Source organism: Hirundo rustica, chromosome 2 (genome assembly GCF_015227805.2).
Source record: "Hirundo rustica isolate bHirRus1 chromosome 2, bHirRus1.pri.v3, whole genome shotgun sequence".
Classification (NCBI taxonomy): domain Eukaryota; kingdom Metazoa; phylum Chordata; class Aves; order Passeriformes; family Hirundinidae; genus Hirundo; species Hirundo rustica.
This window is the reverse complement of record NC_053451.1, coordinates 41,967,050-41,989,645: the sequence shown is the minus strand read 5'-3', so window position 1 is coordinate 41,989,645 and position 22,596 is coordinate 41,967,050. Positions and strand designations below refer to the sequence as shown.

Here is a 22,596-nt window from a genome sequence, read left to right as displayed (position 1 = left end):
AAAATGGTTCTTTTTTTTCTTCAAAGATTAGGTTTTCTCACTATTTTTATGATTATTGAACATCTTAGAAAGCTTGGATAGCAGTCCTTTCTTTGTTGTCCTAGAAAATGCAATGCCTTCCAGTCAAAGCAGGAGGGTGAACAAATGCTTTGTTTTGCATTATCTGTGAAACATAACACATGCTCCTTCTGCATGCTTACTGCAGAATTAAACATCATCCTCTGACAGAGGTGATTTTTTTTCACAAAAAAATCAATAGGCTGGGATTGCTGCTAGGATAGCTAATGTCCCTTACCAGCACCCTTGTACATTGTGAACTCAGATTTAGAATTAAATTTGCTTAGCTCCATTAGAGGTCTTCATTATTATTATTATTATTACTTCCATGTTTCTCTCAAATTACATCTGAAAATGTAAGTGTGCATGTCCGAGCACTTAGCAGGTCCTCTTGGTAGAACAATGGAATACTTGGAATATTAAATGAAATTAAACTGTATTTGTTAATGATTATTTTTATCTGATTATGGACCATTTAAATCTATTAAAAATGTGTAGAAACCCAAGTGGAAAGAAGTCAGAAAATTAATAGCCTGCTCCTAAGAGGTTTTCTCTCATTAATATTTTTCCTTCTATCCCTAGTACTGGGGCCTTTCAGTACATTCCCATTTGGTATGAGTCACACCAAGAAGGAGGACCTGAAATAACCAGCTGTCACTGCCTTCTGTTAACTCTGAAAGAATTTTTTGCCCACCTGGACACTACCAGACAAGTGAAGTATCAGCTTTTCAGTTTTGCTCAGGGCAGAGTCACCTATTACCAGGGAGACTGCTTCCAAAACCCTGCCAGTCAGCATGGCAGAAGTTCACTAAAGTCCTCACAAGGGCACTAGATGCTGACCTGACAGCAAGATTTTGGCTCATGGGATCACTCCTCTCAAGTTAATTTCCCACTTGGATGTGCAGCATCGCCTTGATCAGGACCCCTCTCGATGTTTGCTTCCCACTGCCCTGGCAGAGCCAGCATGGGGCATCACAGGGGGAACAAGAAGTCCTGCAAAATGGGATGCCACCATGGCCCAAGTGTGCTTAGACACAGACCCAAGGTGAGCAAGGAGCCTAATTGCCTTCAGACCGCTCCACTGTCACTGCTGAAGGATGGGCAGTGCAGACCATAAGGCACCAAGAGTCACTTCTAAAAGCAGGTCTCCTTTATATACAACAGAAATTGAAAGGGAGTGAGGAGCAGATGCAGTGTAAGCTTAATGCACATGAATTGCATCCTTGGATTGCAGAAAGGTGAGCCAGGGCTCATGTGGAGACGGTGAATGCAGTGGCAGCCTATAGCATCAATGGCAGCAGAGTGGTCACAGCACCTTCACACTCGTAAGTCTGACCTAGAATGCTTACAGGGCACTTGTCAGCAAAGTAGGTGGCTAAGGATGCAGGAAACCAGAAAATAAACTCCACATCTCTTTATTAAATAAATCATTCCAGACTGCAGGATAGCCTGGAATGGAAGAAAATGCTGTCTAGCAAATGTAGTTGGACTTCAGAAGAGCATGTCACCCAGTGTCATGCGGGAAGCAGTCCCTCATGCTGGAGAAGGTGGCACGTGGCATTCAGAGGACAGACAGAAGGGAGTTCTGTAAGACAGAATGGAGTATCCAGGCGGGGACAGCTTGCTAATAGGAGTTTCTAAAAGGTTGATCTTATGGTCAGTTTTATTTTCAGGATGTTTTACAGACCAGAGTACAACCTGCAGAGCAGCATTTTAATAGTTTTTTGCAGCACACACAGTGCTGAAGTGCATTGCTCATGAATGGGAAAATCAGAGTATCGGAGAGGCAAACTGGATGACCTTGAACAGCACAGAATTGATTTGCAGTGAAATGGAACAGCCCAAAAATTAGCAAAGAGGTCACTCATGTAGAGATTAATAGCAAAAATATTTGCTCTTATATGGCATATCACTGGTTATTGAAGAGGGGCAAAGAAAATGTCTCCGTGTACTAGGCATGTGACCAATGAGGCTGTGGTTGCATCTTTTCTGGAATACTTTGTACAGTTCTGGTCTCCATGGTACAGAGCAACCACATTTTTCTTGGATTGAGTTCAGGGACAATGGGGGAGAAGAGGACATTTCTTACTAAGGGCCAAGACAGCTTGGCTTGCTTAGTGTAATAAAATGGATGCTGAGAGGAGATATAACATCTCCTAAGAATTGCTGCAGGAAGCAAACTTTGGAGGGGAAGAAAGGGATAAAGCTGGTACTTACATAAGTGCAATAAAGATAAATTTAGCTTGGAAACAGCCAACCAGTCTGAGTGGTTTGGAAGAGACAGCCAGGGAGAGCCTTTCAAGTTTTGTGTCCCGGTGTTTAATTGCAGAATCAAAATTTACCATTCAGCTAAAAATAGCAAAGGAGGAATTGCTGAATATTTACAATGAATGTTAGTTGATTTGTGTTTTGTTTACTACTGCTTGACTGCAGTATGCAGCAGGTTAGCTATTAGCAAATCCCTTGTACATGGAGATACGAGGACAGGCCTCTGTGATAAATGGAAGAAACGAAGGTAATGCACAATTTGCACAGTATGGTGATGAAGTCTTGCACGCTTTCTTGTGGATATGAGTAGCAAACAGGATGCTCATAGGCATAATAGTGTCAGATGACATCTGATTTTTCAAAGACATAACTACTGTCTCATTTGAACAAGTATTATGTGACCTTTTAGACAGATCATTTAAAAAACAATGCCTCGAACATTCTTCCAATATGCACCCAGCAATGCCTATTTGCAGAACTGGGTGAGGGATGAAGAGGAGTATTGAGGAAACATAACTTATTAAATATATTCTTCTGCTTCAGTTTTACGAGCTTTTCATAAATAAATGTAACAAACTGCAGTTAACCTAAGTCAACCTTAAACTTTTGAAATTTTAAGTATCTTGTTTCCTGTTCATTTATAGCTAGTAAGTGTGTCAGAAAAAAATCAAGAGGGATTTTATATGTTGCCTTGCACTAGTATTAACTTAGCTGATAAGGTTGTAAGTACTGATATGTAGTGGCAACTGGGCTTCAGAAACTCAATTTATGTCTTTTTTGAGGGGCAGGAATCACACTATTACATTTGAGATCCGACAGTTTGGTGCCTATATGACCTTTTGTTACTGACTTTAAAATACTGTTGTCATGGATGGCCTGCCTTTATGGGACTGTGTCAAAAATCGAAAAGAAAATTTGATATGATTAAAGCCTTTTGTTAATTTCTTAGCTGTTCCAGTAATAGCTGGCATCAGTGGTCAAATTTGCTCATACTTCCAGTTAGGATATTGCTGCCTTCACATTGCAGCTACCTGGATTTGTTAATGCTTGCACTGCCAAATGAGAGAGGTTGTTGACGTTGGTAATAGTCTCTTTTAGCAGAGTGTGAGTTATTATCTGGAGAGACAAGGTCAATTCACATCTAACCTTCTTAAAAGACACTGGCCTGCACTTAATGTTTCATTGCAAGGCATGATTGCCAGATTACAAACCATCATTGTTGCACGCTCTCCAAATTCAGTAACTTTTATTTTAATGTCTGCTCACCAGAGCTGAACAGAGCAGCGGTTTGACCATTACTGTAAGAAAAATCCAGCCTCTGGCTTCCTAGTAACCTGCTGTGGGTATCTTTCAGCATCCTTAGGAGGTGTTAATAAATACCATTCTGATACTAAATTAAAACCCAGCAATGTGACAAAATGAAAGTACGGTACAAGAAAAAGATACTGTTAAGTGTAGATCAATATGCTTATAACTATAGAAATCAGAGTATACTAAAATACTACATAAGAAATGAAATTCAATCAGTTGAGGTGCACAACCTTGAATATGTATCACAGCATTTTTTTTGAATGGAACTGTGATTTTTCTTTTGCCCCTAACTTATATAACACCGTTTCTGTTATACAGCATGCTTTGAGTTTGGAGTTTATTTGCTTGAATTATGTGTCACTTTGTATAGGAAATGTAATACCTGTAAATTCAATCGTTAGTGAGAATATAGGTACTATTGCTTGTGGCAGGGAAAAAAAAGAGAAATATTTACAGGTTATTTTATTTTCTTAATATTATATACAAATACAAGTTGATCTGCTTATCAGCTACCTGTCTGCACATATCTCTGAATCCAGTTGAACACGTTGACTGTTGTTCAACAATGGGTATCACTGAGTTTCTGTTTATTAATCTAAACGTTAGGATAATTTTGTCTCTTTTTTCTTCAAGTTGCAATTTACTCTAATTTTTCCTTACAGACCTTCCATTGTCCTTCATCCCTTATTCTTACATTGCAGGGAGAGCTCACAACTTCTTTTTGTTTCTGTACTGGACCTCTTTGAACATGGTCCATTTCACCCATGATTGGTTCTGCAGGATCTTCTGTGTGTCTCAGTGCATCCCTTAGTCCATTCTTCTGTAAATTTCTAGAAACTGCTTTTCTTTTGGATCATTTATAGTTGTGGTGTCTAAATACCACAGATGGGGAGACTACAGGCAGAGCTTGACACTTCAGCTTCTCTGTCTTAATTTTTTTCTCAATTTACTTCATTCTTCCCCTTTCTCATGCTTACTTGCCCCAAGAACATGCCTGCATCTTGACCATTTCTCCCTCACTTGTCTTCTGAGTAGAAGGGCACAGCAGAGAAGGTGGCTCCTTTAGGAGAGGACCTTACTGAACCAGTGGGCCCTAATCATCAGTCAAGGGTGCTGCCTGGACTGTTCTTAATCACACCTCCTTTGAGAACCTTTCCCAGTCACTGAAGTGGAGAGCATTGCCTCAACTTTCAAGAGCAATACTTTGTAGTTGTTTTGTCAGATGAACAATTTTTTACCAAATCTAATCCAATCACCCCAGAAACCTGCAGATTAAGGAAAAGAATTGACAGAAAAGCTGACACAGAGATATGAGGTTGCTTCTTTGCACTGGAGAGAGTTGTCAGTGGGCTATGCCCATCCTCTGGTGGTTATTGACTATCCCAGGCATCCTTCCTCATAGTAGTCATGCACCAAGATGACAAAAGACTAATCTACAGTGAAAAACAAAGTAAAAAAGTGAAGAATCACAGTGCTTCTTGCTTTTAATTTGAGGACCAGGCAGTAATTCAGCATAGCTGAGAGAACTCGCATGTTTTGCCACATGGGTGGTACAACAAAGTGAGTCATGACAACATTTTTCTCCAGCTGGCGAGCTTCCCAGCTACATCCCGGGTGTTTTCCTGATGCCTCTCTGTTCCTGCCAAGCCCCATGGCTTCAACACAGCAGAGCCTGTGCTGCTGCAGGTCATGGACCCTCAGGCTGCACATCATCTTCCTCAGGAACCAGTGCTGTCTGGCTCTGCAGTCTCAATATATCAATAGCTGTGATTTTGCATCCTGATCTCCACTTGGTAAAGTGCTGGGTAAAACACAAATTACTCTCTGTGACTCCTTGTCACTTATTGGCAATCAGTGGTGGGAGACAGGCTATAAAGTCCATCTGCGAAGGAGAGAGTAGCTTTTCTTTGTCTGAAGCAGAGCCAGGAACAATATATCAATGTCCATACATATTTAACTCTGGGGACTGACTCAGAATTTATCTTGCTGAGGTGTAATTTTGGAAGTTGATGTTTGGAAGTCATTTTTCTTCACTGAGTGTAGTTGCTATCAGAATGTGATTGGTAGTCCTGTTGTTTCTCCTGTATTTTTGCTGCTTGTAGAACAGTTAATTCAATGCTTTGCTGGTCTTTAGTAAAGTTTTTATGTTACCATGACACAAATACAAAAATAGAAGCACTGTTGTCAGGGTGATGAGGTCAAATTGTTACCGCTTTGTTGTTCCAGATTCGGCAAGAAAACATACGAGAATTTTGGTGGTATTTGAAATGTTACAAGTAAAAGTTTTAATATTGTTTTAAGTAATGAAGAAACAACAGCACAACAACAGCCAAAGCAATCACAGGCAAATTCACATGAACGGGATAGAATAAATTGAACAGATAGCACTGAAAATAGATCTGTCCTTCAGCTCCTGCTAGGGGCAATAGTGAGAAGGAAGAGAGGGTTTTGTAATGATGAGAACCACTTTGATATTATTATTTGAAATAGTTGCAAGCAGAAGCCACAGATAATAATAATCTCCAAACTGTGGAGGTTGAAAGCGCTGAGAAGCCAAGAATGACTGCAGCTGCCTTGGGTGGAGGTGGAACAAAGCCATGGAGTTGTGAATAGTTTATGCAGATTGAATATAATCAGAGTTGAAATGTGCAGTCATCAGGTTTGAGAGCCAGGTGGTACACGTGTCTATGTCAGGATTTTGGAGGGGTCTCCTGGCATGAACCAAGAATCACAGACTAAAGAAAAGGATTTGATATCCGCATTTAGATAAAACAAGTGGTCCGTGCCTTTGAACACAAGACTACACTCTTCTCAAAACATTCAGTGAAGCAAATTGTTTCTGTTTTAAAATAATGCTTTAGAACTTAATGCCACTTTTTTTCCTGGAAGTGCTAAATGGAAGCTAATGACAGAGAGGAAATTATTTCCAAGTTTTGCAACTGGCAGCCTTCACCAGAGGATTCATGAGCTTTTCAAATACATTTTTATTTAATTTAAATAGTGGCTTGTCAAGAACTGGGCAACCAAATGTGTAGAGAATGCAGCCAAGGTAGGCATATTCAGAATGGTGTATGACCTGATTGTAGCTTGCAGATATCTTTACTGTTTTTAAGAAAAATTTCTGCATTGAAAATGTCACCCGTGTGTTTCTTCTGTATTCTTAGCAGAAAATGACCATGTAATTATTAACATTTTAATTGCTCTGCAGCTTCAGTGGTCACTTAGTGATGGGATTTTTTAATTTCTATTAATCTTAAGTACTGAAGAAGAAGAAACAGTAACAGTATTGAATAAACAATCTTGTGACTTTTGAGGCATTTAAATATTTTTCTACAGCAAATGAAAAACATTAAAAAAACAAGTATATTGATTCTGGACCTGAAAGCAGCTCTGTTCCTTCTTGATTAAAGAAGCATTTTATTGTTGAATTAGCAAATTATGAGATCAATTTTCTGTTTTCCATTCCTAAGAAATAATTTAATATATGCATATATATGTATGATCCAATTCCGGATCAAGTCTAGTGAACATCAGGTGTGTGGTTTCCTTTCCATTTCCCCTTTAAGTTGCCAGCTTAAAAAAAGCTTATCAGATACTGAGTCAGTATGAAAATGAGAGCCAAGGCATTGATCCCTCTTCCTTAAACCTTTTCATTATAAATTCTATTATTAGAAATTAAAATCTTGCTATGCTGTCTCTTCAGTCCACTTTTCTTACCTACATATTCATTCTGATCATTAGCTATTCACTGCATGTGTGTGTTTAATAACCATTCTGTGATGCTCCCTTTTTTTTCCCCATTTTTCATGGTTTAGTTATTCCAACTGGAAATTAGTAAAGCTGCCAAAAGATTAAAGAAATGGCCTCTTCATTATTTACATAGTGATTGCTCATCACTGGTCAGGCAGGTGAATTGGGATTTAGGTGACCACGTGTCAATATCTACAGTTTTGACATTGGAATCTAAGATCAGCCTCCCAGGTTCCCTTTATAGTAACAATGGAGACAAAAAAATTCATTTTCAGGGTGCATTGTCATCCCAAGTAAAGTTTCTAAAACTGATCAGATGATTTGCACCCTAGAAATGCCAGGTTTAGTTGATTGTAAATGGAAATATGACTAACTAGTTTACATGTTGGCTTCATGGATGTCCAAAAATAGATTATATAATCCCATCAAATTAATGTGCTCAAATTAATCATAAATGCCCAGACATTCTGTCCAATGACACAGTTAATGGGAATGTTCTGCGGCTGGATTTTTTAATGTAACGTAACAGTGCAGTGATGATCATGTGCTGTTCAGCACAAGTACCAAGAACAGTTCAGTCATGTTAGGACTACTTTTCAATGGATTAGGTTATCCTGCTTTTCACCTTGACCAAGTAGTACCCCAGAAGTAGGATGTTCACATTCTTTCCAACAGATCAGTTTGGCAACTGCATTAATGCCCTGACTGTAGACATACAGAGATGGTGTTTAATATTTATGTTGGCAGATGAATTTAATGTCCTTGACCAGATTAGGTCCTGCTGTGCAAAGCAGCATATGTCAGATTGGTATTATTATTACTGTTATTGTTGATTATGATGATAACAATAATATTAATAATAATAACAATAATAACAATAATATTCACTCATTTTTGTCCAAGCAAGTTAGCAAGGAGTTTATAAACATTGAAAAGGCAGGAACCTGAATGGCAGTAGCTTTATTGAGGAGTGACACATGGCAATGGACTTTTGCACTAAAAAGGGTTAGAAAAAGTGACAGATGTTGAATGCTGAAACATTTTTTTAGATTCTGTAGTTAATTTAGGATAATGCCTTAACGGTGATTTTTCCTGTGTGTTTCTCCCCTTAGGATGATTTCCAGCATGTAGCCTCAGAAACCAACTGGGAGTCAGTCACAAGCTCTGTCTCAGTAAGTAATTTCTCACTGTTTTGCCCATGGATGGATTGATAGGTTGGCTTGAATCCAACACAATAAAATGGCATCTGCACAGAGAAACCATGTATTCACCTTTGAAAGAGGATGAGTAAAGTTTTTATCCAGCTGACACCGGATCCAAACAGTATGTTTTTAGGGATAAAAGATTCAGGACATGCCCTTAGCTGTTGTAAACGCATGACACAGCCATTGGGAAACATTTCTTGCTTTTAAACTCATCCTGCCAGTATGAAAATACAAGATATAAACTTAAAATTTTTAATCATGGAATGTCTCGACTTACATAGAAGACTATACGTAAAGCAGGTTGGCCGGAAAATGGATCTGGCCTTTCACTGTCAATACTGAGAATATTTTTTAAGTGTTTCCAATAAAATATTGTATCTGAAGTCAGATACAGATACAGTTACTCCATATTCAGCAGTGAATTGCAACTTGGAAGAAAAATTAAGAAAGAAAAAAAACCCAAGTTATCTAATAAAAAGAATTTAATTTTCTTTTCATTACATTTGACTTGTGTCATTGGCAAAAAAATCTGTCCACTCTGCCATTTCCCAGTGCTAGGGAATGTCATAGTAGCATGAAAATTCATAACATGGGCAATCCTCTTCTTTGTGCTTTGCAGCCTGCTCAGCACCACATCACAGTTCTTGTTAACTCCTCTTAGAACACATGAGATGGGGGTAAGGGCTTAAAGCAGACTTGAGACCAGTGTCTGAAGCATTCATGCAGGAGAGCTCAGTGATAGGACCTTTGTTACAGTAGCTGCCAGGAGCAGCTGGTGAAGGAGCTGTGAATAAAATATGGGTAAATTCTACTGATCAGGGTCCAATCAAGGCAGCAAGTAGAGAGAAAACTCTGTGCTGCCAAAATTAGAAGATATTAAGCCAATCTCGCTTGTGTTTACTCTTGAATTTGCAAATGACACTTGCCCTTCATGATACGATTCACTGATTGCCTGGGACCAACTGTGCTGAAAGTCTTGAGGAGTGATGTTAGAAGGGCTGAGATCTACTGGATGTGCCAAGCAGGAGATGCTACAACAGTTTTACTGAAAGACACAAATTCTTTTTTTATTCTAATGTGGGCTTGGGGAAAAAAAAAAAAAAAATCAATGTGATGGAATATTTTGTTTAAAAATATGGTAGGCTGATGTTTGAAAAAGTAAGCCTAGGGCTCCCTCATCAGGTAAATATGTAAATGAGACTAAACCTATGGTAAATGCCATGTTAGTTAGCATCCTTAACATCATAAAATGCGCAACATACCAAACAATAACCCAGTATCTTTTCCATATTGAAAAATGAAAAATCAAGTTTGTGTTTTTGCATCTTTTTTTTCCTGAGAAATTGTTTTTAATGTGTTGCAGCTAAGGAAGTTCAGTACAAATATTACAGGTAGTAAGCTGATGCCCAAGGTCACATGGAAACCTACAGCTAAACCAGAAGCAGAACCTCGGTTTCATTGGTTTTCCCATCTCATTCCCTATCTAATAAAATATAGCTTCTCCAGCACATTGCATCCACAAGTCCTTTTTATCCTCAGAGAAAATAAGGTAGGGAGATTGAGCAATTTTTCACAAAGGAACCAAGGAAAATGTCTGAGGACATCCAAGTTCTTCAGGAGAGAAAGATTCAGAGATTCTGTTATGGTCTTGAGAGGCAGAAGGACAAACTCAGACCTGTCTGTCTTGGACAAGATGGCATAAAATTCTACTGATGCTCAGGGAGCATGACAGGTCTGAGTTTCTTTTCTCAAATCCACAAGGAACCCAAAGACTCATTTTACGATATAGACACATTACTACTCTCAGAGTGAAAATATTAGAGTGAGCAAATTCTTTCTTCCGTGCCTGAGGTCATATTACAGAGTTATATTTTGGTTTAGTTTTTTGTTTGGGTTTTTTCTCAGAAAGTTAAGAAAAAAAAAACATGCTTGTGCCTTTAACCCATCATGGCAAACTCAGGGAAAAAAAAAAAAATCCAACTCCTAATACAGTTAGTTTCCATTATATTTAAAGCAATTTTATGACCAAGAAAAAACTGTGATGAACATTGAATTGCCTGTCACGCTCACAATAGAGATAGGAAAGTGAAAAGAATGAGTGAACAGAAATCAAGGGCAAGAGCACATACCAAAAAGAGATACCTTTGTGTTCCAGTAAATTAAAAATGTATTGAGTGTTTTTAAGAAATGCAAAGGAGGTGCATAATGTGGAAGATCTTGGCTCCTCATTGCTTCTTACATTTCCTCTTGCCTCCTCTTTGGATGTGATCTCAGAAGTCAGATTACAATGAGCACAAACTCCCCTAAAGCCTGCGCCTTCATTCTTGGCAGGACAAAAGAGAGGCAGTTGGGTTGGCAGCTTTGAAGTTGCTTTTGGGCCTGTCACATGATGCTGCTGCCAGGAGGCTATCTCAGCTGTTGAAATAATTCCTCTTGATTTGGCTGTCACTGAGAAAAAGTTAAGCTTTCTTCTGTTTTTGAATGAGGCTGCACAAATCTCTTGAGTAGGAGCTTTTATATGAAAAGCAAATGGGGAATCTAAGCTGCCTGTATGAGTTTGAAATGCCCTGAAAATTCACAGCTTGACCTCCACTTCTGTAATGAAATGTATAGTTGAACATGTGAACACATACTCCTGCACTGAGTAAGCTGCACACCTGTGCCCTGATTTTTATGCTCTTGTTTCTTCAGCATCCTTGGATCATCTCTCTCACTTTTGAAAGGCAGTCAGGGTCTGATCTTTCCCTGCTGGACTGCCATGAGCTCCACCAAGCTCTCCTCAGTAAGAAAGTAGCATTTAGGTGTCTTTTCCTTTTGTAACCTCAGCAGTTGTGTTAGCACACTACATGGCACTGGCTGCAGCATGGTCTCTTCTGCAACATTGCTTTAGATAACAATGCTGTGTTCACTTTGCTGGTGTGAGCTTTTCAACTGCTGGGACTTCCATCTCTCTGATGGTCTATTCCAAGCCATGTAAAAGGCAGGAGGGAGGCTTTGAAGTGTGCCTTCCTTTTTAAGGGGGCATGAATTTTTACAGGCCTCTGCACTGTGTCGTGGCACTCCACTAGAGAGGCATTGCAGTCACAAGTGGGCCCACTGAAACTTCTTGGGCTGTGTGGTAAGCCATAAAGTGCAGCTATGCTTGCTTGACTGCACTATTGTTATGTTTGCTGTTTCTTCTCTTCCTGATTTTTAATAATTTAGACTCTCCATATTTTCAAACGTTACACAGAAAAATGTCAAGAATTGTTAGTTTTGTGATATAGGTTACCATTAAAGACAAGTGTTTTATTTTAAAAGATATATATATACTTTAAGATCATTATAGGAGGAGTTGAAGGACACAATCCTGCAAACAAGTGAATTTACTAAAATGAGTTGCCCCTCCCATTACAACCCAAGCAAGTGAAGTTAATCACAAAGATTAATAGTTTAACATATGCATTTACGTGGGACATGAGGCAAAACAAATATTTTGGGAAGCCATTAGTTTTAACTGGCATATTTGTACTGCATTACTTCCGAGCGGAGTTTTCATGAAAGAATTTAGGTTTCTAGGGGTTTCTTCCATGTTTTAACTTACAAGACCAAACAATTTGTGTGCTATACTATGCCTGTTGTTGGACAAAATTGATTGTAGTCCTTTGGAAAGTAAGAGATCTGCATTAACCGGTTTTTTTGTATGTATTTTACATGCTATTTGGCCTTGTGCTTGGAAAAGGGAAAAAGTGACATCAGGATAGAGAATATTGTGATTCTAAATTAAGAACTTTAAAAATGTTTCAAGTCGTCTCCAATAAAACTGAAAATGCTGCAATCATTCTGTTGAAGTCAAATTGTGCCAGAAGTTCAGTGGGAACACTCAGAGAATGGTACTTGGTCCTTACCGGTGAAAAATAAATATTCCATTTGGTGTTATAATATAATTGTGAGGTTACTACTATGTTGGTCATCCAGATATTCATTACATTTCTGAGATCACAGAATTATAGAATGGCTTGGGTTGGAAGGTTCCTTAGAGATCACCTAGTTCCAATCCCCTTGTAGTGGGCAGGAATGCCTTTCATTCTGCTCATGCAGGAATGCCATGCATGCTGCTCACAGCCCTCTCCAGTCTGACTGCAAACACTATCAGGGATGGGGCATCCCCAGACTCTTTCAGCAACCTGTTCCATTGTCTCACCACCCTCACAGTGAAGAAATTATTCCTCAAATCTATTCCAGACCTACCCTCCTTCATTTTAAAGTCATTCCATCTTGTCTTATCAATACCTGCTCTTGTAAAAAGTTTCTCTTCATCTTTCTTGTAGGCTCCCTTCAGGCATTGGAAGGCCACACTTAGGTCACCCTGATGCCTTTTCTTCCCTAGGCTGAATGATTCCAATTCTCTTAGTCTTTCCTCCATGCCTCTAATCATCTTGATGTTCCTCCTCTGGACTCACTCCAACAGGTCCATGTCCTCGCTGGGACCCCAGAGATGGACGCAGCACTGCAGTTGGGGTCTCACTACAGAGCACAGGGGCAGATTTCCCTCCCTCGCCCACGCTGCTTTGGATGCAGCCCAGGACGTGATCAGCTTTCCTGGCTGCAGGCATATTGCCAGGTCATGTCCAGCCTTTCCCCACCAGCACCCCCAAGATCCAAATATTGAATTTTTTCTGTTTGTTTAGTAAGCTGTATTTTAGGTGAAAGGTCAGTTCGATGTCAATTCATTAGTTTTGTACTACATTTAATTTTGAGTAATAAAAGGCCATTTTTCCAAGTATCTAACCGTGCCAAATTTGTTGTCCAAATTGACCAGAGAAAGATAGTCTAGTGGTCTTTTTGCATTTGTCTTTCTCTGCTGTGGTTTCTGATCTGCCTCATGTGAAATAACCAATAGAACTGGCATCTCCATTTCTGTGGCCATGGCCATCACAGTGCTTTCAAAAAACATTATTATTACATCTTCATATATGTGCAAACCAGCATCCCCTTTGAGGAGTGCATGTAAATACTGACCGTGCACCAGTGGCAGCGCTTTTGCTCCCTGCACCTCCTCTGGGATTTGCCTGGGACTTTCTTGGTATCTCTTCTCCTTACGAAAACACAGGTATAAGTAAGCCCTTGAAAAGGACTTGAAAAGATGGCCCAAAGTAACTGTTTCACTCAATAACGTAACAAGTTTGTCAATAACTGTTTTCAGTTGTTTAAAGTGGTGCTGTAATTTATGCCAAGTACACTGAGATGTATGTCACTCTTAGGGGGTATCCTATCCCTCTCCATCAGTGACTGACCCTACGCTCACGGCGGAAGCACTGGATCAGACCATTGCCGCATTTGACACGGTGGAGGATCTGCTCAAACACTTTAATCCGGACTCCTGGCAAGAAGATCTTGAAAATCTGTACACAGACAGTGGGCAGCATTATCGAGGCAGGAGCTACCATGACAGGAAATCCAAAGGTAGGAATAGACTTTAGGACATACTTATGCATGTTTTGGGACAAGGACAGGATATTCCTTCACTCCTCACAGGAAAGTCCATGAGTCAGGCATTACATTCTGGTGCTCATGTTCTTGTTGAAGTCAGAGGGCAAGGTACCACCTATTAAAACCAGGATGTGTTGTTTAATCATTAATCGATTTCCAGGTAGAATCTCACTTGAGAAATCAGACTGAAAACTGCCCTTTTTTATGATAAATTTACAAATGAAAACACAGGTCCACATGTAAAGACAGATGGTACTCAGCTTTACCCTCTTAAGCATTGCTTTGTGTGTAAAGCGTGGGGCTCCTAATTACTCGTGTTATCATCCTTTTTTAAATACCCTGCTTAGGGATTGTTCTCTGTTGAGTGAGGAATAATCACTTTTATCACATTGTGCTTAGGGAAGCATCTGGTGCAGACACCTGTATGTGCAGCTGGGTTTTTTTTAGGCTGTGAACATCTCACTGTTTTTCATTATGTTGGCAGGGAACATTATGATGGTTAAGCATCTTTGTCTGTAATTGAGCAAAGCACACATTTCTGGGTTATGTTTCTTGTTTCCTTCTCTTAGTTCAAATCATCTACCAAATAGTAAAGCAAAGGGGCATTTAGCTGGCAGTAGAAAGCCATAATGATAAAGAAACACTATTGAGAAGACACAGTTGTGCTCTGGGGTAACCATGCATTGAAGGGTCTGATGAAATTGCCCTTCACGTGCAGTGTAGATGTAGGAGGTCTTTTAGGATTATCCAGGATGACAATCACTGTAGTTTTCACAGAAGATCTGGAGTGAAGAATTTTATTTGATTTCTCTTGTTGTCATCTGTTTTCAAGTTGTGTATTCACATGCATTCTTCTTTATAACTTTAAATTATAATTCCCAAATCACAGTTCAAATTTTGTGCAATCTACCTTTTATTCACATCTCAGATCCCATCCCCCCATACTTTAAGCATGTTCCAAGGAGGGAGAGAGAATTGTAATTTCATGTTTGTAACTTACTTGTTACTAAATTATGAGGCTTTGCTCTTAAAAGGGATTTATAGACTGCATCTGTATTAGGGAAAACTTTTTTAAGTGTTCCCAGGCCCTGAAATACAATCACCATATTGCTAAATGGTCAGCCTGGTCATTTCTGGGCATGAACCAGGGTCTGGCAGAGGCCATCTGCCATTCATGTGTCCACCTTGACTGGAGAGTAAGAGGTGAATGGTAGGACTGTGGGCTGTCCTGTGGCTGTTGTTCTTGGAGGACAAGGAGAATAACCTCAGGCACATACAGTGTATTAGTAGACACAGTACTGGTGTACAATTTCCAGGACAGTTTGGCTTTCTTTGTTTCTCGGCTCAGCACTTCAAAGGAATCTGTGATAAAGCCCTGAGCACCCATTTAGCAATAACTCAACCCCTTTACTCCCTTTTGGCACCTCAGAAATTTCAGACAACCACCACAGACAATTGCTGGGGAAAAACTTCACGTAAGTGTCACTGCGTCACTTTAAAAAGTAGTTTGATCTCTGTGGGGGTGTGTGGAACATGATCTGTGTGTCCTTTATTCATCCAGGTTGGATTTGGCACCAGTAAATATGTATGAAAAAGAAATGAAGGGTATGTTCTGTTTTTAAAAGAAGCTGATTAGAATCCTGGATCCTGTACTGGTCATGTTCTCCTGATATAATTTCATTCTCAGATCATATTTGGCCCAGTATACCATATATTTGAATAAGTACATAAATATAAAATAGCATTTGATGCTTTATTGATTCTAATTATGCAGGCTATAGGTATCAATCTGATGTGGTAGTGCTCAGAAAATTCAGATGCATAACATTTTCTCCATTTATTATAATTGAAATTCAGTTTCTTGTGTAGCAAGAAACTAAACATTTTTCCAGTTACGGTTTTAATACTTGATTTATTTTAATAGGATTTTTGGTGGTGGTGGTTTGGTTACAGGAAAAAGAAAAATACTTTTAGAACTGTTTTGCTTTTCTTTTCAAACTAAGGCCAAATTTCCTGATAGCAGCTCTCTGGGCTAAAGTACCTCACCACAATGAAATATTTTTAAAATTTCAGTTAAGATTTTTTATTTAGTCATAAACTTCTAACAAGATTGAAGGCTTGTTCTTGGAGGATGTGAGGAGTAAAGAATGTCTTCATCAAATTCTAAAATTAGAAATGGTTGGTGTCTTTTAAACACAGACCATGTGGATCTCTGAAGAATGTTTATAGGCACTAGGGTAACCTTGCAGCAAAGAGGGCAGTAGATTATATCATAATTTATTTCAGATACCTATCTGTTTCAGCTTACAACTTGGGGCTTTTTTCTTTATCCTGAGTTAGAACAGCCCCTGAGGCAGGTAAGAATAATTTGATGTAATCTCTGCCTATCTTTCACAGCATTTTCAGATCACACTATAAAAATGGTATAAATTAATCACTAATAATTTCACTCCTATCCAGCCTTCTGCCCATACCAAACTCTGGCACAAAATTGAGCTAAAAGAGGCAACGTTGCTGAATATTAATTCTGGTAGCAGGGATAGGTGATAAATTATATTTAAATGGTATGCTTTCTTAATTTGTCAATTAATAATCTACAAATATCAAGGTCAGGCAAATAAGAAGACAGTATTTTATCATAGCTGAAACTCACAGAATCAGGGAATAGATGAAGTGGGAAGACACCTCAAGAACTTAAATGCCCTTCCTCAAGGCAGGGTCGTCAGTTCAAGGTTGCTCATGATCATGCCTAGTCAGGTTTTTAATACCTCCAAGAATGGAGGCTGCTCAGTCTCTCTGGAACCACTCTCTGAACAAAAACAAACAAAGAAACAGAAAGTAGTTTTCAACATTTAAATATGTTTTCCTATGTTAAAATTTGAGTCCAGAACCTTTTATTCTTTCAAAGTAGACTCTAGCTCCATCTTTGCTTCGGCCCATCATTGCTGCATTGGTGGACCAAAGCAAATTGTAAGAGGTTCAGCAAGGCCCGGTGCTGGGTCCTGCACCTGGATCACAGCAACCCCAGGCAGTGCCACAGGCTGGAGGCAATGGCTGGAAAACTGCCTGGTGGAAAAGGACCTGGGGGTGCTGGTGAGCAGCAGCTGAACATGATCCGGCTGCGCCCAGGTGGCCAAGAAGGCCGATGGCATCCTGGCCTGGATCAGCCGTGGTGTGGCCAGCAGGAGCAGGGCAGTGACCGTCCCCCTGCCCTGGGCACTGCTGAGGCCACACCTCAAATCCTGTGTTCAGTTCTGGGCCCCTCACTGCAAGAAAGACATTGAGGGGCTGGAGCGTGTCCAGAGAAGGGCAGCGGAGCTGGGAAAGGTCTGGAGCACAAGTGCTGTGAGGAGCAGCTGAGGGAGCTGGGGGTGTTCAGCCTGGAGAAAAGGAGGCTCAGGGGGAACCTCATCACTCTACAGGTGCCGGAAAAGAGGATGTAGCCAGATTAGCATTGGTCTCTTCTCCCAAGTCTGCAAGTGACAGGACAAGATGAAATGGCCTCAAGTTGCAAGAGGGGAGGTTTAGGTTGGATATTAGGGAAAAGATTTTCACAGAAAAGGTTGTCAGGCATTGGAACGGACTGACCAGGGAAAGTGGTGGAGTCACCATCCCAGGAAATGTTCAAAAAGTGTGTGGATGTGGCATGTGGGGATATGGTTTAGGGATGATTATGGCAGTGCTGGATTTATGGTTGTATTTTTGATGTTTGAAGGTTTTTTCCAGGCCTAAGGATTCTATGATTTTTTTGTATTTGTACACATTAATATATGCATATACAGATCAGTTGCTGCCTGGATATCTCTTGCAAGTACCCAAAAGTTGAGGAGTGTGTGGATTAAATCTGTATTTATGGTAACTCCATTCAGTCTACAAAATCTGGTCTCACACCTCTACAATATTGATGCAATTCTATTGAGTTAAGTGCATTTCTTTCTATTGAAATCAAAATTTCATTGTTATTGAAATTTATATTGCATTTCTCACTATTGAAGTGAGATATTGCTATGAAATATGTCTCACTAATAACCACATGAAGTTTGAAATTTAATTCTATATATGTTCAGCAGGGTTTGCTGTTAACCACTCCAGTGAGAGCTGACTGTAAAATCGCAGTGCAATCCAGACTGGCAGAACAGGACAGAAGAGGGGAAGACACATACAGATTTTCAGAATTCTGAAATGAGAGGCATTGTATAAGCTATAAACTATAGTGTACACCTACATGAAAATATGATAGATATTTCAAATAACCTCTGAAGTTGTAAATATACTCATAAAGGTTTGCTACCAATTGCTGCATTTTAGAAACTCTGAAAATACCCATTTTCAACTTTATGTTCAACCTAGGCTCTTAAAAAAAAAAAAAAAAAAAAAGCAGGTCATGCTAAACTATATACTTTAAAATTTTTTTTACATTGCTGTAATATATTGCTGACCTAAGTGTCATAGTAATTTGGTTGTTACAAATATTAAGCATCTCCAAAAAATATCACTACCTATTGGGTAGTTTAATATAGTTCATATCAAGAACATAGGTAAAGAAGTAAACATCCATGCTTCACAACTGTGTTCAACTTCTTCACAAACAGGTTTTTATTTTTCTAGAGTCACAAGGAGAGATCAGACATGGTTTCAAGGAAGCATCTTTATCCTAGCTTAAATTTCTGAAAGCATGAATTTATCTCATTAATAGTATTAGAAGAGCTTCTAAGAGATACCATTGTAAAGAGTTCCAACCGTCAGTTAAATATTATTTAACTTTTCCCACATACTTGTTTGCATTTATGTTTTGCTGTTGTCTCTGATTTTTTTAGCTCCCATTGAATAAGGACTTTTAATTAAAAAAAGACCTCCGCCTACAAAATGCTTCATGTACAAATGAAGACAAAGGAAAAAGAACAAGTTCACTGTTTCTCATCATAGAAGTAAATCCAAATATCATGGGACTGGTACCCCAAGAAAGGGGTTGCCTTTAGAAAGGAACAGAGTGTTTTGTTTTGTTTTGTTTTGTTTTGTTTTGTTTTGTTTTGTTTTGTTTTCCCATAGATAAACCTGGGAAGCAAGAACACAGGTAGATACATACATTCTGGTAATTAACAAGACTACCCCTGCCTCTAAGCTCATTTTCTTTTTTGGAAATAGTACACAAGAAGCCTTTGGCTATCAGAGGAAATTAATCAGGTGGGACATTCTTGCAATAGCATCTGTCTGCAGTGACAGCTTTACAAGTTAAATAAATAAACACTTGCTGGCATAACACAATGCTCTCTGAAAGGGGAGTAGTGAGGTCAGACCATGGGTCTTCACAGAATGTTTCTGCTGTTCATTGCCAAATCTGTTCCCAAGATCAGGCAAGTTTCATCATGCCCTTAACAATAGTTTCTAATTGTCATTACTTAAAATGGTCTAGCAAGAAGTTCAAATTTTAATGTTATTTCTCAGAGGCTTGCAAGCAGTGGCCAATAAATTACTGCAAACATCCAAGCACTCTTCCTTGAAAGATTCTGGGAGGGCTGCCAGCAAGTTTCAGTGCACCAGGCAGGGAGTGCAGACATCACAAATGCTGAATGCTTGCTCATTCATGGCAAAGTTGAACATCCCAAGTACATGGAATACCTTCTTAAATAGCTGATAATTTAAAGTATTCCCTTTTTCAGTCAGGAACCAAGTTGTCTGCTGCATGCAAACTGCACACATTCATTCATTTCACAGTCTAATTCAGATCTACACTCCTACCTTCTCCCTCTCAGTGACAGATGAGATTTTCCCTCACGTGTTACGTGATGTAATTGTTGGTCACTGCAGTGAAAGATTTTCTTATTAAACCCTTTTTTAAAATGCTACTGAAGCTAATAGCGTGTTATTTATCACTGGAATAAGCTGTTCTTTTCCATTCATTTCAATCAAGCTGTGTCCAATAGTCTGGCCTGCTTTTGCTACTTGACCTGTACCACAGCTGATAATTGGTTTGCCAGTCCATAATAGGCCTATATATTTTGCCCTTTGTTTCATGAAAACAGCTATAATCCTCCTGAAATCTTGATCTTTCGTTCCTCTAAAATAGTATTTGCTGTATTGAGCAAGTTTGTCTTGGTGCTGTGAATCTGCAGTAAATTCAAATTGCAAGATCTTCTTAGCTCCCCTGAGAAGATTTAGATAGCTTCCAAGTTTCCAGGTATATTTAATGAATTGCTGATTGTAATATCATTAAGCGTGTGTAGTGGAACAGTCAAAACCATCAGCCATATGTGTTGAAGTCTAAAAGCCAAAGGGTTCAGTCAAAATTTGGTATGGAGAAGAATTATTTCATCAATGTCAGAGCATTTAGATGATTTAACCATAGAACATGTGACTAGGAAATTAAATTTCATCTGTTATTGCCATATAATTGTGAGGGTATCATTATGTTGTTAATCCCAATGTTCATTGTTACATTGTTGAGATCATAGAATCACGGAATGATTTGGATTGGAGGGTACCTTAGAGATCATCTGGTTACAATGCCCTTGCCATGGACAGAGGCTTCTTGCACCAGACCAGGTTGCTCAAAACCCATCCAACCTAGAACACTTCCAGGGCTGGGGCATCCACAGCCTCTCTGGGCAACCTTTTCCAGTGTCTCACCAGCCTCACAGTAAAGAATTTCTTCCTAATATCTAATCTAAATCTACTTTTTTTCAGTGTGAAGCAGTATCCCCTTGTCCTATCACTACCTGCCCTTGTAAAAAGTCCCTCTCCAGTTTCTTTTTGAATTTTCCAACTCAAGTTCAGCCACACCATAGCTTGAGTCAGATACAGCACTGCTCTGAATGTCTTTGATGGCTTTTACAGTGCCTCTAGTTTACCCACAGATCTTTAGCAGTATTGACTTCAGTGTTACCCTGTGGGGAACACAAATATTAGCCAGCTACCAGTTGTACTTGGAACTGCTGACCATTTTCCTCAAGTCTCTCAGATATTCCAGTTATCTACTGAATTTTTAGCCCACCTATTCCATTATATCTTGGAAATCTAGCTGCAAGGATGCTACGGATCACTCAAAAATCAGCAGATGCTTCTGCTGCTGTCATCTCATCCAGCAAGACAGATCTGAGGTTGTTCTTGTTAAATCTATTCTGGATGTTCCCAGTAATCCACTTGTCTGTCATGTGCCTGGGCATTGCTTCCAAGAAGGATTTGCCCTTTAATTTTATCATGGGCTGACCAGTCTGCAACTGCCCGAATCCTGCTTGCCTTGCTTGTAGATGGCTTTGACATGCAGTATAGGAATACCATGGCAAGGTGGCTACCATCCCTTACACCTGAGCTCTGCTCTGTGACTGATGGCATGAAAAAAGTGTGGAATGTTCAGTTACGATGATGTTAAGACCATGGGTGAATCTGGAACAGATAAAGTGTTAAAAGCAACCCTAGCAGACTGCCTGTCTTTTTAAAATTAATCAGTGGCCAGCAGCAGAGGTTTTCTCCTCAGTCTTTAAGGCCTCCATTTTTCAGAATAAAACATGGCATTAGCTGCAGTCTCTGATTTCAGTGCCTACCTCTGATTAAGATTGCAGAATCACAGAATATTTTGATGAATGCTTCAGGGTAAACACATGCCATAGAGCGATGTGAAATGAGGGTGGTTTTAAGCAGAGGATTTGAGGGAAAGAAGTGGTAAATATTGGGCCCCAAGTATCCAGTTTAGTGCTCCAGTGCACCTCTGTTATGTTTGCCTTACTTTTAAGCTCTCTGATGCAGACATTCTGTAATAATACTTGGGAATTATTTGCATCCAGTCTAAAGAATCTTTTAGTTTTAGTTTTAAATTAAGAACTCCAGTGGTTTCAGTCCTTGATAAGTAAAGCAGCTGGATTTCACACCAATCTCACCAAGGCTCGTTTACATTTTAGTCACAGCAGTGAAGTGATGCATGAAACTGACTGTACTGTAAAATCTCATTGTTATATGGATGAGGAAATGGACTAGCTCCAGACAGTAAAACAATCTAAATACAGGAAAAAAAATGCACATTGAAGCTTTCAGTAGAAAGTTTTTCAGAATAAAAGGTGTTCTTTTGTTAGGGGGCAATAAACGATGATCTAGAGTTTAGGATTTAATTAGGCAATGGGAACTCTTCTTGTGTGTCAGTGTGGTGCTACCAGAGTACAGTATACATTGTTCACAGAATACACTGCATGCCTCACCTTATTCCCATCAAGCACTGCAGTTCTGTAGAGCAGAATAAAAAAAAGTGTAGGTGTTAACCTCCAAATAAATTTTAATGGAAGATGACTTGTGTATCTCTTAAATTGTTTATTTAGGCTTTTCTTCTCTGCTTAAGGTTACTTATTTTCACGTTTTCAACATCACTAAAATAGGACCTCTCTGTTTATCCTAGTGTCTCATAGATATTCCACTGGATTGCTGCAGTGTCAGTGTGGATGATCCAGGCTTTCCCCTCAAGCAATCTCATTAGTGATGAAGGCAGAAAATTTTTAGCCCTCCTCTTCCTTTAGCAGACTTTTCTTTCATATCAGTTGGCTGAAAT

The 22,596-nt window shown here is 39.3% G+C and overlaps 1 protein-coding gene across 4 annotated transcripts in view; it reads left to right on the top strand.

Moving 5' to 3' along the window:
- The window catches only part of PDGFD (platelet derived growth factor D), a 150,503-nt gene that overhangs the window by 111,869 nt on the left and 16,038 nt on the right, over window positions 1-22,596 (top strand). For all 4 annotated transcript variants that reach the window (XM_040056488.2, XM_040056490.1, XM_040056491.2 and 1 more), the window contains 2 exons: window positions 8,499-8,558; window positions 13,835-14,036. In XM_040056488.2, the coding sequence (XP_039912422.1) occupies window positions 8,499-8,558; window positions 13,835-14,036 (262 nt within the window). The remainder of the gene's footprint in view (window positions 1-8,498; window positions 8,559-13,834; window positions 14,037-22,596) is intronic.